Consider the following 18,042-nt stretch of genomic DNA (forward strand, 5'->3'; position numbering starts at 1 on the left):
TCGATGCTCTTACTTCTGTTGTTTTCAGAACATTCACAACGCCCAAAGAGGTATAAGTAGAGCACAGTTCAAACTTTCTCTCCCCCCGGTTCCAGCGTCCCCTTGCTAAATATTTTTAAGTAGCGAACATTTCAAAATTGACGGGTTACCGTAACACCATGTGTAGGCAGAGGGTTAAATTAGCACGGGAATGAAATTTTATTAAATTGTTGAATGCCAGTTTTCTTTTATCTATCGCTCGGAAGCATTCTTTATCCCACCAGAGTTTATCTCTCAATTTTTTGTTTCCTTTAATTCTAATTGATCTAATGCCAGAATTTTTGGAGTCGAAAGTTTCAACATTTTCTTTTTCATCAAAAAGCTTTGCATCGAATGTAATGGCGCAATCAATTATTGTTGAGACCTAGACATCATATTGTGCCGTACCGGTCAAATGCTGAATTCTATGGTCGACAACCTTTTCCTCACTAGTTTTAAGAACCGGTTGCTCACCATGCCTATGGTAGCTAATTTTCCTCTAGACCTACTCTGGAATGAATCATCAGATTTCACTCTAGTATAATAAGAATGGCCGATATTGATAATAATAGGAATGTGGTCGCTGCCAACAGATTCCGGCCAGATGACCCAAGACGCATCGAAATAAAGGTTCCCTGACAAGAGAAAGATCAGGAGCAGCACTAACATAATTAGCGTTAGCTGAAATTCTAGTCTGAGAACCGTTCTTTAGAATAAGAAAAAGTGAACCATCAATAACCTCTGCAAGGATTCTGCCTCTCAAGTTAGTACGAGAAGATCTCCAGATAACGTTTTGGGCATTAAAATCTCCGCATATACACACATCGTGAAACTCCGAGAAGTTCGAGATTTTCTGGAAGAACTCCATTTGGATTTATTTAAGCCAACGTCAGGTGGTCTGTAAAGAGAGATGAGAATAATTTTTTTTCCCTTTACCCCGTTTTTCTTAAGTAGGATTGCAGTATACTCCAAACCCAGATCTTCAGGCAGATTCAAATTAAAAGATATCGAATTAAAATATTTGTTGACTAGAATGGCGATACCTTCTCCTGTTCTGTTACCACTCTCAATTCTTTTTTGCCTATATCTTTCTCTTCATTCTTTCCTCTTTTTTCTACTTCACTCTATCTGATCTATAAGTAATAAAATTATTTAGGTTAAAATTAATCCCGGCCTGAAATCATGTTTCTTGAAGGCATACAATGTCAAAGTTTAAAATCATATTAGAAAATTCACGTTTTTTGCCAATTATGCCTGTTAATTAAATAGTATTTAGTACGTATATGTTGTTAATTGTTTCTATTTTCTTTCTAAACCCCGCCTGACTAGGTGGCAGAATATCCTTTTCTAAATCCATTCTTAACCTCTCTGTCAATACTCCTGCTTACGCCTTGTTTGCCGTTTGCGTTATCCCTCTATATTCTTCCACCCTCCCCTTTCTTTTTAATCGGTATTACCATCCCTTTATTCTAACTCCTACCATCCCTCTTTATTCTATACCCTATTACACAACTTTCATAAGCATCTTTCAATCTTTATCCCCTCCATATTTCCATACTTTTTCGGGATTCTATCTTTCCCTGCCTCCTTTCCATCACTCATTCTCAATTCTTTTTTGCCTATATCTTCCTCTTCATTCTTCCCTCTTTTTTCTACTTCATCCACTCTGACTTCATCCTCTCCTTCCCTTAAAAGTTTCCTGAAATAATTATCCCACTTATCTTTATCTCCTTTTGTCTTCACCTCTCCCACTTTTTTTGCCATTTCTCCGTCTTCATACCTTTCTTCTCCGCGCACAGTCTTTTATGCTTTCCCCTTTCCATTTTGTAATTCTCCCCTGCTTTCTCTTTCTTTCTCCACCTTCTCAACGCCTTTCTAATTCTTTCCTTGCTAATTCTACATTCCTCGTTTTACCAGCTACTCTTTTCTCTACTATCTTCTCTACTTTCCACGCCTCCCAAAGCCTCTTCTATTCTTTTTAATCTGCTCTATCCTTCCTCCATCCCATCTCCAACCATGCCCCTTACTCCAAACTTATCTACGAATTCCTTCTATCTTGTTCCGTCGACCTCATTTTTCCTCTTGTTCCGCATCCTTTTCTATCTTCTTACTCATATCTCTCTCTATTTTTTCTTATATCATCACCGGATGATGGTCTGAATCTACTTGTTATCACTTTTTTCACTTTCTCTTAAATCCTTATTTTCTATCACGTAATCGATTACCGAACTACCTCCTCCCGTCACATATGTCAACCCTCCCTTTTCATCTCTCTCCACATTACCATTTAATATTGCCCATTTTAACTCTCCCAAAAATCTACAAAATCTTCCCTTTTCCATTTATCTTTATCCTTTGATTTCCTCTTATTCTCCTTCCCCCTCTCTCTCCTTCGTACATTGTCCACTGTCTCTACCCATCCTTACGTTAAAATCCTCTGTAACCACCCTCATCTTTTCTTTTTTCTCTATCTATTCTCTTAAAGTCTAATTTTGCCTCCAGATCCTTATTTACTCTCCTATTACCCTCCACTATTCTCTCTCGAGACACAACCTAACCATAACCTCCTCCCTTATATTCTCTTCTCTATCTACCCTAATTTTTTTTACTTTCATCACCATTTCTCCCATCGCTCTTCCTTTTTTGCTTTTTCTCTTTGCCCACTGCATCTTCTATGAGTAGTCCTTTGGCAGCTTTTCCTTTATTCTTTTTCAATCTTTCTTATCTATGTCTCATTTATCACTATCACGTTCCATTTCTTTAACTTTTCCCAGAATTCCCTATCCTTATTTTCAAGACCTGCCACATTCTAAAAAGATCTTGTATATCTCTTTTTGGGTTTCCCTCTCTTTCCCTTCTTCTTTTTAGAGGGGACCACGCTTTTCTTATTCTTGTCTTTGCGCCTTTCTGTTTATTTTCTTTCTCTCCATACCAATTCTTCTCCACCTTATCCTATTTCTTTATTAGTCCATCCACCCACATTTTTATGCACCCTACCTAGAGGTAAGAGTAGACTCTTGCCTTTTTCCCTTTCCGCTTTCTTTTCTATCCTTCTATTTCGTCCTTCTTTCCTCCTTCGATAAATCGTCCTCTATTCTCTCTCCTTAATCTTTTTTTTGCTTCCATCACTCTTCTTACTCTCCAAATTTTCTAACCTTACTAGCACCAATCCTCTCCCATCTCTATCTATACCTTCTATTTTCCTAATTTTTTTTACACTTTCCTTCACGTTTATCACTTTCCAAAGCTTCTCTACCGCATCTTCTGCTTTCCCTTCTTTCAACATTATTTTTTTAATCACTATATTTTTTCTTTTTTCCTACCTTTCTCTCTTATCTTATTTTATCTCCATTTCCCTCAATCTTTTTGTTACCCCCTCTACATTTTCCTCCTTGCTTCTTCCCGTTTTTCCTATTTTTTGATTCCTCCCTTCCCCCCATGACTCCCATTTTCTCCATCCTTTTCTCTAGTTCCTCTATCTATTTCTTCAATTCGCTCACTCTCTTCTTCAATTTTTTTTCTTTCCTCTTATCTCTCTACCAGCTCCATCCATTGCTTTTATTTCTATTCTCCTCTCGTCCAGCTTCTTCCCTATTTTATCTATCTCTTTTGTTATATTCGCCCTTACACAGACTTTCTCTTATATCTTCCAGCATTCTCTCCCACTCTCCTCTCATAACTTGTCCTTTCGAGGAACTCTCCGCCAGCCTACTTTTCTTATCAAGAGACACGGTAGTGGTTCGCGCCAAGTGAACGTGTAGCGCGAGATCGACTGTGTTCTTTACGCGAGTAAGAATTTGCGAGCATTCGAGATTATCGGATCTCAGAAACGGCTAAACCGATTGAGTTCTAACTAGGCTCAATCGAAAGGGTCGATTGACTTGGGATCGATTTGTATAAGAAAACTTATTTTTCCTCTACGTACCCTATGAGAGGAGATATCACGACGCAAAGTCCAAATGTTAAAATTTTTATTTAAGATACGTCGTCGTCGTCAACCTTGTAGGCAGGTTGGTAATTTCCAGTTATTTTGTAGAATATATAACGAATTTACCAGGCAAAGAAAAAATGCACTTTTTGACGGACAACGTTACCCTCTGATTCCCATCGTAGGTCGGAGAGGCGTGTCGAAAATGGATTCGAACGTTAATCAGTACTGCAATAATTTAATATCATGAATAATTTCGGAAAATTCTTGATAATGGGCGGCAGGCGCGATAATTCGCGCCACACAAAAATCACTATATCTATTCACGATAGCACGATGCTTCGGTTAGCCCGCGGCAGAGGGGCGGGTTTTTTTGTGACGCGGAGTTTAGAGAGAGGAAGTGTTTTGCACAAAATAGACAACAAAATTAAATTATAGAAAACATATAAATATATATTTCGTAGTAATACATAAGATTGGAAATAGTGTGGTACGTGGTATACTGAATCAGCTACGCGATGCGTTCGTATAGCAAGTTAATTATAACAGTTCTTATCTCGTACTTCCGATGGCTTAAGTCGCCATTACAATCAGATACGTAAGTCTCCTCGAGAGTCTTCGAGACGCAACGTGATAATTATTCGGAATTTACCGCAATATACGATAATTGTATACGACTTGAAAGTACTTTACAATATGCAATACCAAAGCTCTCAATACAATTCCAAACGTTACAACATGTAATACGATAACAGTTGACTCGACTTTATCTACACGATACAAAATATTATTCGACAATACTTCTTTATGACGATGCACGATACAAGGTGACTGTCGGCGGTCGCTTAGGCGGCGGAAAAAATCTTGGATTCGCGAACAAGCTCACGGAATTCACACGAATATGCGAATATACACGAAATATCGAAACGTAACTGAAATCGATACGTTTGCGACGCGAAAATTACGATACGTTGAAAATATGCCCAAGGAGATTTGAAGCCGGCCGATCCGCCGCACATGGCTGAGAACACTTAATATCTTTGCTCTCCTTGTTCCAATATAACTCCGAGCTTTCTGAAGGAGAGATGGCACGATAATTAGACGGAGGAGGATAGTCGGGACCGATCTCACCTACCGAAATATGCCAGGGTGGAGGCCTTACAAAATGGTCGCTCGTCCGCTTGCCTCAAGGGACGTGAGTCGGGATCCTCAGGGCTTGCACCTCTCGTGTCACTGGCTCGCCTAACAGTGATTTTCGGGGGATCGAAATGTTCGGGACTTGATATTTTAAGAGCAGCAAAATAGGGGAACATTTTGATACCACAGTCGACGCAGCAAATAATTTTTTTAAGGTAGTTTACTTTTGCATGCGCGGAATAACAGTTAAGTTGCACATGTTATATATTGAGTAAAAAATTCGGGACCTTGATATTTTAAGAGCAGAAAAGTAGGGGAACATTTGGATATCACAGTCGATGTAGCAAATAATTTTTTTAAGGTAGTTTACTCTTGCATGCGCGGAATAACAATTAAGTTGTTATATGTTGAGAAAAAAATTCGAGACTTGATATTTTGAGAGCAGATAAATAGGGGAACATTTTGATATTACAGTCGATGCAGCAAATAATTTTTTAATGGTACTTTATTCTTGTATTTTTGTGAATTTTAGACTTTTTAAATTTATTTTGCAAATTAAATATTTTAAAATTGTATGTTATACAAGTATTTGATTGAAGAAATACTTTTAAAGTAGTCCTGATATGGTATTGTCCTGGTAGCTTGTTGTTTTTAACCATTTTCTTTTATAATGTTGCGGTATAATGTTTTTGAGTACCGGTACTTGGATAATTATTTGATTTTTTTGATATTTGTTTACAGTTTCTTAAAGCCTAAAATGAGCAGAAAATTCTGGTATATTTGATTTTTTGTTTGTTTGTTTTTTATTAGTGGGGGTGCTAGCATCACGTCAAGCTAGCACCCCAACTTTTGATCTTAATTTCCTGCAGACGGATAGGAGCAAAAAATTCGGGACTAGGACAGAAAATTAGCAGATAATTAGCAGAAAATTATAGCGTAGGTCCGAATTTTTTTTTTAGTGGTGGTGTTGCTAGGTTTACTGATGTTATTTTGGTTGATTTTGATGAACAGTATTATATTGGATTTATTTAATACATAAATAAATGTATTTTTTTTTTAACCATAAAGGTATATACCACTTAGGTTGATCAATAGTACCATCCTGGATTTGTAATTTTTTTCCTTAAAGAAAAACCATACACTTAGCGCCTTTTTTTACCTTTTTTAATTTAATATACAGCATATTATAGATAATAATTTTATTTTGCTTCTTTGATATATTTATAGGTATTTTTAGTAAGAAAAGTTGTTGGAAAGGATAGTGGGACTTTATACGCTATGAAAGTTTTAAAGAAGGCGACTTTAAAAGGTATCAAGAAATAGTATGAATAAATGTTTGCAACGATCTTAGATTATTGTAGGTACTTCATTAATTGCTTTTTTTTAGTTCGTGATAGAGTCAGAACTAAAATGGAGAGAAATATATTAGTGGATGTGGAACATCCATTTATCGTCCGACTGCATTATGCATTCCAAACCGAAGGAAAGCTTTATTTGATTCTAGATTTTCTAAAAGGTGGGGATCTCTTTTCTAGATTGTCTAAAGAGGTGCGTGTTATTTGAAAATTACTGCATGTATTGTATTATTTAATTATATTCCAAAGTTGAGAAGTAACTTCGTAATTTGTAACTTTTCTACAAGAAAAAATATAACGATTATTTGGATAACCCGAAATATACTCACAATTATTAGCATAATTAATGTTTCAGGTAATGTTTACGGAAGACGACGTCAAGTTCTATTTAGCCGAGCTAGCACTTGCATTGGATCATATACATAAACTCGGAATTATTTATCGAGATTTGAAGCCTGAAAAGTTTGTATTGTTTAAGTTTTAACTATTATACGTTTTTTTTTAAAGAGGACATAATAGATTAAAAACTTTTGAAGGAATTGATTTTTTGTTTTTTGCATTTTCTTGAAGTATCAAAGTGTTCACACACGCACGTACGCGCACACATACAACAAGCATATACGCATATAATAAGCATACACGCATATAACAAGTGCACTCGCATATATACACACATACGCACACAAGCACACATGCATACACACACAACACACGCGCACGCACGCACGTATACACAAGCACACATGCATACACACACACGCCCACGCACACACACGCCCACGCGCGCGCGCGCGCGCGCGCGCACACACACACACACACACACACACACACAATTTGTCTCTAACAATTAATTGTTAAGAAAGAGATAGGTGACATTTCAGAGAATATTTGTGAATACTTTAACTCTTTGCAGCATGCTGTAAAGCACTTGGGGATGTTGGCTTTACAGAGCTTGGTGTAAAGTATTCTTTACACCTGAGCAAATAAAAAAACTAGTTCTTCCGGTTTCTTTGAAATCTTATATCCTAAGATTTTTTATATGAAGCTAATTCTAGAAATTGGTTTGAAAATTTCTGATAGTTTCTTCAATAGGACGGTTTCAATTTTGAGAATATCATATGTAAAATTATATGTAAAATCCATTGTAAGAAAAAAGTTTTGGGATCTAATCATGAATCTGATCAATATTTGAAAATTGAAAATGGCAGATCTAAGTTTTTGAAAAGTGGCTGGATTTATTTATATTTGGTTTTTTTTTTTTTTTTTTTTGAGAAAAGGAACTGTTTTTCTTTCTTTTATGCAAATAACATTGTAAAGCAATAATTTGCAATGTTACAGTATTGATTTGTTTGATCTACAATTTTTAACTTTGGATTCGTAATTAGCAACCATTAAAACCTTTAGATACCAAATTCAAATGAATTAGTCTTTTTTTTCGAAAACTTTGACCACTGTATTGGATCCATTATTCTGAATTTTGCGATTTTGTGTTCAGATTTATAATCGGTGACTTCAAAAACTCGCAAATACTTGAAAATAATTGAAAACGAATAGCCCTCTTTTTAAAAACTTGATTTGCCAATTTGGTTCGCCATTTTTAATTTTTTAATTTTTATTCTAGATTTATAATTAGCAATCCCAAAAACTCCCAGATACCTAAATTAGCTTGTTATTCATTAACCCTTTCAGGGGCAGTGGAAAGTATATTTTTTACCTCATTTTTTTCAGTTTTCTTAATATAACTCAGGTCTGTTACATCGCATAGTCGTGAAATAAACTGTTCTTTATTTGTTAGAATTATGCACTACTATACGAGTTTTGCATCAATAATGCATTTTGCAATTATTAAAAAATAAATATAAACAATGACGAAAAATGCTTTTTTTTTCACGAAAAATTCATTCTAGAAGCTCCTTGAATGTAAATAAATTTCCAGACCATAATGTTAGATTCTAGAGATAATGAACTAAGTTATATTAAGTTGAAGTTACAGAAAGAGTATATTGTTATTATTTTTTATTTAACAAAATATATTGCAAAAATGTTTTTTTGTGTATAAAAAAGATTTATTTACTTAATTTATGAATTAGTTGTATAGAATTTTGTATTTAATGGCTATTTGTGTTACCGATTATGAAAATAATCTGAAAAATATAATTCAAAATGGCAGCAACAAAATATCGAATGAAATGATTTCAAGAATATTATTCCGGAATTTTTTCTCGAAAACTATTTTAGCGAAAAACCGAAAGACTTTTTCTATTACAAATTTTATGTAGAATACGGTTATATTTTTTAAATCTCTGAATTTGGAATTTCTAAATTTTGATCTTGGATTCGGTTTCAGTTTGATCCAAAACATACAGATACGACGACAAGATCTATCCGATATAATTGCTGGGAAAAATGTGCTCCTGAAAGGGTTAATTTTGTCCGTCATGTTGGATCCGCCATCTTGAATTTTGAAAATTTTTAATGAATTTTTTTGACTCCAGAATTGGATCCAACGATCTAAAATATCCCTGTATATGAAGTTCCATGAAAAACGCATATAAGAAAAAATGTTTGCTTTAAAGAGTTAAATGTGTTCCTTTTAAAACATAATTTTCAAAATTTGTGGTCACAATATCTAAAAAATTATTTGATTAATTTGGTTAAAATTGTTACAAAATTTGACAAAATTACTTAATTTTATTTTCCATGAAGAATTTTTAAATAAAAAAATGCCTAATTTCTTTTTTATTAATAAAAATAGCTAAATTTTAAGCAGACTTTATATTTTGCTTCAAACATTTGCCATTTTCTTAAAAATAGACAAATTAATAAAACATTATGTAGAGAACAAGTTTTCTTTTTAAGGGAATGCTGGCGATATTAATTTTACCAATCAAATTTTATTGACTTTTGTGTACATGCAATATAATTAAAAACATCAATATGTTTTTACAAATTATCGATAATACATGTACATACATATTGTATGTACACTTGTGTACAGATTTTCAAATAAAGCATTTTTTTCTCTTATGCTAAATCTTCTAGGATTATCTTTAAAGATACAGTATTGTTTTTTTCTAGTAATTCCGATGTTGGAGTATGCTTGTTTTATACATCTAAAATTTGTAATTTTTGTAATAAATGTCACTGCAGAAGATAAAATAAAACTTTTAATTTTTTAATTTTTTTTAGTTTTAATGATTTTACTCTGTGTTGTCTATGCTGTTATTGAAGAAAAGAATTTATAATTTCATATAATTAATAAAAAAATTACTTTATCTGAAAAATATCACGTTTAACTGATAAAATAGATTTATTGTTTCCACTTAAGATACTCAAAGTATTTTTGCTTTCATAAAATTTTGTGAAATGTTATGATTACAACCATAAAATACATTTTAATAGGTATGATTTCCATTGATTTGTTGTATTATAGCTATTGTTTATAAATCTGCATAAAGAATCTTTTAATATAGATAAAAATACATTTTATTTAATAAAAAAAACCATTAATTTATTATTTTTTTTTTTGAAACAATTATGCAATAGAACAGATTTTCTTTTAAACTATTACACTGGTTAACAACGAAAATGCTTCGGCGACGGAATCAGTCAATCTTTACTAATTTGGGTGCGCTGAATCCGAATATGTTCGTGAAAGTTGTTCATTGGCTCTAGTTTCAAAGATATAAGCAGTTAAAACTTCCAAAAACGTTATTTTGGCTGTTTTTTGTCCAGCGTAACGGAACAAGATAAATGATTCGCAAACGTCTCAAAAGAAAGCTTATATCTTTTACTTTATCAAGAATGGATTCAATATTTTGACATTTCTGTTCAGGATTTTTTACTTCAATTTTTGTGAGTCGGCGCGCTACGCTGCTAGGCGCCACATTGCGGGGCTGGCTCTCGCGCGGTTAAAATCACTCCAGGAATGCAAATATTATATTTGCAAAATATTGAATCCATTCTTGATAAAGTAGAAGATACAAGCTTTCTTTTGAGACGTTTGCGAATCATTTATCATGTTCCGTTGAAAAGTTACACTCGACCAAAAACAGCCAAAATAGCGTTTTTTGGAAGTTTTAACTGCTTATATCTTTAAAACTAGAGCCAATGAACAATTTTTACGAACATATTCGGATTTAGCGCACCCAAATTAGTAAGGATTGACTGATTTCGTTTCCGAAGCAGAAAATGAGTCCAAATTTGTTGACCAGTGTTATCATTACTTAATAAACTATTAATATTATAATGCGATTAATCTTTGCATATTTTGCGATAGTATTTTGTTAGATACAGAAGGCCATATATCTTTAACGGATTTTGGCTTAAGCAAACAACCTTTAGATGATTCAAAAGCGTATTCATTTTGTGGTACTGTTGAGTATATGGCACCAGAAATTGTCAACAGAAAAGGACATACTTTTACGGCAGATTGGTGGAGTTTTGGTGTCTTAATGGTTAGATTTTATATTTATATATACATCTAGTGAAAATTTTTCTTAGAATTCTTTATATAATCCTTTATATAATTTTTCAAAATTTTTATATTATACAAGTTTTATATTTTTAAGAAATTTTTTAGAGTTTTTGTACAAATTTTAGATATGCTAAGAAAATAATTTAAATAATAATCTAAATATATATATATTTTAAAGATTTTTTCTTTAACATAATATATTTCTAAAATATTTAAATAAGAATATTTTATAATAATCTTATTTGAATATTTAATATTGATTATTTGAGTACTTTAGATTCCAATCTAAACTATTGCTAGGTATTTTTAAGTTATAATATAATACAGCATTTACTCTGTTACTGTATGATATATACTGCTACTATCAAAATATTTTATTTTATTCTTTGGTAGCTCGTTTCTGTTTTAAAAATTTCACAAACGTTTTTTTGAAATGTTTTATAATCGGCTCTTATAAAAGTTTTAATTGTTAAAATGTCTTTAAAAATTGTTAAGAAAAACTTATGACAAAAAAACGTTTAGGAAACGATCGAAATACATTTAATTTTTATTTGCGAAAAGTTTGCTTTTTTTACAGAATTAATAAAAAATAATGCGCGCGCGCTTTTATTAAGATTATATACAAATTATTAAAATTATTAAAAATTTATTTACATGTATACAAATTTATATAAAATATAAATATATAAATATATACAAGGTGTCCCAGATTGAATCATTTTTATTTTACAGAGAGAAAGAGGGTTAAATTTTTAACTAAAAGTTTCTTTATCAATTTTGGTTCAGATTATTATTTACTGAATTATTAATAAATGATATAGAAGCGTAGCGTGGAGCTTCGTAGATTCCATGCGCTTATACATTCCTTTACTTAAAACCTTATTTTAATTTTTTATATTAATGATTAAATAAATAAATTTAAATTAATAATTAAATAGAAAAATAAATAACTAAATAAACTAATAAGTAAAAAAATATTTTAAATAATTGAATAAATATGAATACACAAATAAATAATTAATAACTAAGAATAAAAAATAATAAGAAATTGAAATAATTTCTAATTATATTTATTTTTATTTATGAAGTTTATTTAGTTCTTTATTTCTCTATTTATTTATTTATTTAATCATTTATTAATATAAAAAATTAAAATAAAGTTTTAAGTAAGGGAATGTGCGATAAGCGTGGAACCCACGGAGTACCATGGCACGCTACGCTTTTGCATACTCCGATCGCGCGCTGTCTGATTGATCAATTTCACTTATTAATAATTCATAATTAATAATCTGAGCACATAAATAATAATCAGCCAAAATTGGTAACGAAATTTTTAGTTAAAAATTTCATTCTTTTTATTCTGTAATATAAAAATGATTTAATCTGGGACACCCTGTATATAATTAATTTTAAAAAATCAATTTTTATTATATTTGTAAAAAACGTGAAATCTAAACTATGGCTTTAAACTATGGTTTTAAAAATATTCTGGTAAATTTTTTTTTGGCGTTTAACGGTTAAAAAATCGTACGAGGAGAGATTATAGTGTGATAATAATCGATTTTGATGGAACTTATTCTATCGATAGATTATCATGTTAAGTGTTTTTTTGGGGGGGAGGGGGATAAACGGATAAACTTAACTGCTCAAGCATCCGCGAGAAAAGTGTAATTAAAAATTACGAGCGTCGTATCAATATAAAAAAGAGAACATTTCAGCGAGAAGCGCGTAGCACAGCGGCAGCTAGACTTGTAATTTTGACATTGCGGGTTTAAGTCTTGATGAGCAACTTTTTTCTTGAATAAAAAATTTTTTTTTAATGACATACGATTTTTTTACATAAAATTAATATAATTAATGCGTTTTAATTATTTATTATAAAAGTGCATTTTTTTTAAGTGCATTTTTTCTTGTAAATTTGTTATAGAATGACTGGAATTTAATAAATGTAATTGGGTTTTTAAACAATAATGATAACAATAAAATATACACAACACAAACAAATTTGAAACGTTTTATTTATATAGAAGTAGATGGAAGAGTACAAGTTGCAGGATGCTATTTATCATAAAAACAAACGAAACAGTAATTTGTACGATATTTTGAACATCGTATAAAAGTCGCCTTTTTGCAGTTGCATGGTCGTTTTAAAATATTGATCGGAAAACATACTTTGTTTACATTCATAAACACTTCTCTCTTTATTGTTAGTTTACTTACCGATCATCTCTTTCTACCTGCTTCAAGGAGTTGTTATAAAGGGCCACTAGTTTTAACTGCCTTACAAAAACTCCTTGAAGCAGGTAGAAAAAGAGATGATCGGTAGGTAAACTAACAATAGAGACAGAAGTGTTTATAATAAATTTATCAAGCAAATAAAAAAATGCACTTTTATAAAATATATAATTAAAACGTATTAATTTTATTAATTTTATGTTAAAAAATTGTTAATAAAAAAATTTTTATTTAAGAAAAAAAATTGCTCATTGAGACTTGAACTTGCAATGTCAAAATCACGAGTCACAGCTGCTCCTGTGTTACGCGCTTCTCGCTGAAATGTTTTTTTTTTTAATTGATACGGCATTCGTAATTTTTAGTTACGATTTTCTCGTAAATGCTTGAGTAGTTCAGATCATCCTTTTACCCAGTAACACTTGACATGATAATCTATTGATAAAAAAAGTTTTATCAAAATCGATTATTATCACAATGTGACTTCTCCTTGTTAGATATGTTTATGAAACGTATATGAAATTAACGTATACTACACAGTTTTTGTTTACGTGTTTTTATTTTATCAGAATTCAATTTTGAGATCTTATTTTCAAAATATTACTTTATTATCATTAAAACATGATTAAGAAATTTCAATACTTAATGCTGCGCCATTTGTTCTATTTTATATGGTTTTTTAATTACGAAAAATTGAATTTTATTGTAGCTATATCGATGCGATACTGCTTGTTGTTCGATCTTATTATTTTTCTCAATAAAAAAGAGTTTCTTTCAGAACTAGAATAAGATATGAAAAAGTCTATATCTTTTCTAGAAATCTTATAAAAAATATACTTTTTTCTATTATTATAAAAATGTTTACACATGTGAATTCTGAAATTTTGTATCATAAGAAATCTATTTTACAATTTCTGAAGAAAACTTTAAAAAACCGAGGAATTTTTGAATAATATTTAGAAATTTTTATAAATTTTAAATATAAAAAATTCTAAATATAAAATATGAGAATATTATAAGATATAAGAAAAATTTTCACTACATCTATGAACTAATGTGATTAAAATGTATCATAAATGTAAGAGGAGTCAGAGATGATTTTATGACACTTGATATTTTCAGTTTGAAATGCTGACAGGCGCTCTCCCATTCCAAGGTGCAAATCGTAAAGAAACGATGACACAAATCTTGAAAGCTAAACTTGGAATGCCGCACAATCTTTCATCGGAAGCGCAAGCACTTTTGAGAGTATTGTTTAAGAGGAATCCGGTAAATCGTCTTGGATCTGGTAATATATAAAGAAAAATGTATTATCTTGAAATTTTACATGCTTTTTGTTGCGGAACAAACAATTCTTATATGAAATCTTTCCAAACTTGTTGTCGATGCTCTCGCCGCTTTTCCCTACCGTAGCAATAGCACACGCTGTCGTCCCAAGCCCCTTCTTCCGCTCGTCTCATGTGGCACGCGAATGATCAGTGCTATGCCCGAAAATTCGTCCGTCGCGTACCGTACATCGAAGTAACAGTTCAGTTTGCTACGAGATCCGACTCGATATTGATCATCACCGTTGTGCGGCACCTTAGTAATACGAGTCAAAGAGTCGTTTTCTCTTCTTTCTGTTTGATTCTCGTTATCCGCTCAATACACGCAGCTCACTGAGCTTTCTGCCACGGACGTGTGAAGGATCGTGGTTCTCGCCAACGCCGCAAAACGTGGAGTTACGGTCGGACAGAGAGCATCCCGTCACTGCCTGTTTCGAAATTAATTGTGCTTGGGGAAAATAAATTTTTTGTAATTGTTCGAGAGCAATTTTCATTTCGAAATTGATACCGCCTTGGTGTGCGACCTTTTCTACACAAGGTGATAGCAGCACCGACACCAAACACTTTTGAAAAAATAATGATAATTTTAGTGATCCATACTAATTATTATATATGTATGGTAATTTCTTTATTTGTATGTGAATTTTTTTATTTCTTTTAGGCGGAGTGGAAGAAATTAAAAATCATAATTTCTTTGCTACAATCGATTGGGACGCTCTTTATAAAAAGGAAATAAAACCGCCATTTAAGCCAGCTGTTAGGGAAGACGATGCATTTTACTTCGACAACGAATTCACTTGTAAAACACCTAAAGGTAATTTTTCTGATTAAGAAGTTCATAATAAGGTACCTGAGCCAAGAGAATATAAGACTCCTTAAAGGGCTTTGTTTGACTCAGGTACCTTAATTAAACTTGTTAATATCTTTACTAAAATTATCTTTTTACACACACACACACACGCACGCACGCACACGCACGCACGCACGCACACACACACACACACACACACACACACACACACACACACACACACACACACACATTCTTTTTCTCTTTCTCTCATATTTAATACACAGATTCTCCCGGGGTACCACCCAGTGCAAACGCGCACGAATTATTTCGCGGGTTCAGTTTTGTCGCACCATGTTTGCTCGCGGATACGGATCACGATATGTCTCCTGAATATAGAAATTACGATAACATACGTGCCATTTTTCCAACTTATGTTAATCCTGTTTCTATAACTGACGAATATGAATTTAAACATGAAATTGGCAGAGGAAGCTACAGTGTGGTATACTTGGCTGCTCATATAGCATCCAAAATAGAGTATGCTGTAAAGGTAAACGTTTTATATATAAGAAATACAATAAAATGCATCTCTAAAGAGATACATGAAACAAGTAAAAACTTATAAGTTAAATAATTGAACTGAAATAGGTGATTGAGAAATCGAAACGAGATCCAACGGAGGAAATAGAAATTTTATTACGATATGGTAGGCATCCTCACATTGTAACGTTGAGAGCCGTTCATGAAGACGATAAACGAGTGTATCTCGTATTGGATCTTTTACGCGGTGGCGAACTCCTCGATCGTTTACTGCAGAGACGAAATTTTACTGAAAGGGAAGCTGCTGAAGTCATTTATATTGTCACAAGTGTGGTGCAGTATCTCCATGAGAATGGAGTATGTATGATTTTTAATATGTAATATTAGCTAGGATTGAATAAGTTAATATTTCTTAAAATTAAGTTAAAATTAATGGCTTATATAACGTTAATTTAGTTACAAATTGCATGAATAAAAAACAAATTTGATTAAAAGCATTATTAAGATAAAATTAACTTAAGAGAGGTGTAACAGGTTTAAACAGCTGAAATTAGCTACAATTTAAGTTTTATTTATGAACAAATAAATATACATAAAAATTTTTTAGCACATGATTGAATGGTTTCTCAGAGATCAATCTTAAATAATTAAGGCTGGTATTAATAAATACGATCACACTTTTTTAGTTTTGCCATGATTCTAGGAGGACAAGTTGAAATGAGGACAAGTCTTTTATAACCTTATTTTGTTGGTAAATTTTTTTCTATTGAATTAATTGAACTAAAACTTGAAAAATAAAACTTGAAAAATAATGTAATGAAAAATGGCAAATAAAAATTAAAAATTTTTTAAACATTCAAGTTATTTATTGTTAAAATAATATTAAAAAATAAATTTTTATATATAAATGTTAATTCAATTTATAAAAAACATTATTATTTAAAAAACAAGTCGATATTTCTAACCGTTCTTGAATTATTATGGCAAAACTGTTTATAGAAAAATGTTTATATAAACACACAGTTTAAAATTGAGAAAGAAAATTTTGAGTACAAAATTGATACTTACAAAACTTAAGAAGTTTGCATTATAAAATGATGTCTTTGAAGTAACTTCAACAAATTTGGATAATAATATTACCGACATGAGAGAAAAGTGAGCAGCACAAAACGAATTACTACTTACGCGCGAGCTCTTTTCCAACTGTGCACGGTCTTTTATTGTCTCTCTTGAGTTTATTTTGCAAATTAAAAAAGGACAAAAATATTCTTAAAAAATCATTACTAAAAAGCAAAAAAACAAAAAAATGAATTTTTTAAATTTTTAAATCTCTATGCCCCTTTTATCTCCTTAAGTTAAATTAAAAGTTATTTTGAGAAGCATTATTTATAATAAATTTGAAGAGTTATTAAATAAAAAGATATAATTTTTAAAATTAGATTTTCAAAAAGATCAAAAAACTTTAAAGAACAATGAGCAATTACAAGGTAGAATATTAAATAAATTTAATGTTTTATTTGTAAATTAAGTTTATTTAAGATAAAAAAGAAATATTTTTTATATGACAAGGTATTTTATTCTTTTACATAGGTTTACTTTCAATGACAAAAAAATTAGTAAGTTAGTGAATCTTAAGTTTATGGGTTTTAAAAATAACAAGTTAAAAATTAATTTATTTAAAATTGATCAAATTAAATTAGTTATTTACTTTTTAACTTATTTAACTTTTTAACTTGTCAATATCTAACCTTGAATATAACAAACGTTTTGCGTAGTATATTTCAACTTTTCCATGTGTACATATTTATATATCTTTACGTACATACGGATCTACATACAACGAAACGTATAGTGAATCATTGTTTAAAGAAAGAACAAAAAATAGGTTGTTCATAGAGACTTAAAGCCATCGAACATCCTTTATACGAAACCTGGTGGTGATCCAACAACACTTTGTATATGTGATCTTGGCTTTGCGACACAATTACGCGCGGAGAACGGTTTGCTAATGACGCCCTGTTACACAGCCAACTTTGTAGCACCCGAAGTGTTGAAACGCCAAGGGTATGACGCAGCGTGTGATATCTGGTCTCTCGGAGTCTTACTGTACATCATGTTAGCTGGGTACTTAAAATTTTAAAAATTATTACTCAGGGTGTTTACTACCGGAAAAACTGAGAAAACAATTAATTTTTTTTATTTATCTTTCAAAATTATAGGATTTTCACAAGTTTTTA

General features: G+C 31.5%; 1 protein-coding gene across 2 annotated transcripts in view; it reads left to right on the top strand.

The window, feature by feature from the left end:
- The window catches only part of LOC105839265 (ribosomal protein S6 kinase 2 beta), a 77,417-nt gene that overhangs the window by 14,052 nt on the left and 45,323 nt on the right, over positions 1 to 18,042 (top strand). For both annotated transcript variants that reach the window (XM_036291297.1, XM_036291296.1), the window contains exons 4-12: positions 6,311 to 6,392; positions 6,471 to 6,631; positions 6,794 to 6,900; positions 10,718 to 10,895; positions 14,270 to 14,435; positions 15,134 to 15,286; positions 15,550 to 15,815; positions 15,914 to 16,162; positions 17,691 to 17,929. In XM_036291297.1, coding sequence (XP_036147190.1) covers positions 6,311 to 6,392; positions 6,471 to 6,631; positions 6,794 to 6,900; positions 10,718 to 10,895; positions 14,270 to 14,435; positions 15,134 to 15,286; positions 15,550 to 15,815; positions 15,914 to 16,162; positions 17,691 to 17,929 — 1,601 coding nt within the window. The remainder of the gene's footprint in view (positions 1 to 6,310; positions 6,393 to 6,470; positions 6,632 to 6,793; positions 6,901 to 10,717; positions 10,896 to 14,269; positions 14,436 to 15,133; positions 15,287 to 15,549; positions 15,816 to 15,913; positions 16,163 to 17,690; positions 17,930 to 18,042) is intronic.

The sequence above is a fragment of the Monomorium pharaonis genome, chromosome 8, assembly GCF_013373865.1.
Source record: "Monomorium pharaonis isolate MP-MQ-018 chromosome 8, ASM1337386v2, whole genome shotgun sequence".
NCBI classification, from domain to species: Eukaryota; Metazoa; Arthropoda; class Insecta; order Hymenoptera; family Formicidae; genus Monomorium; species Monomorium pharaonis.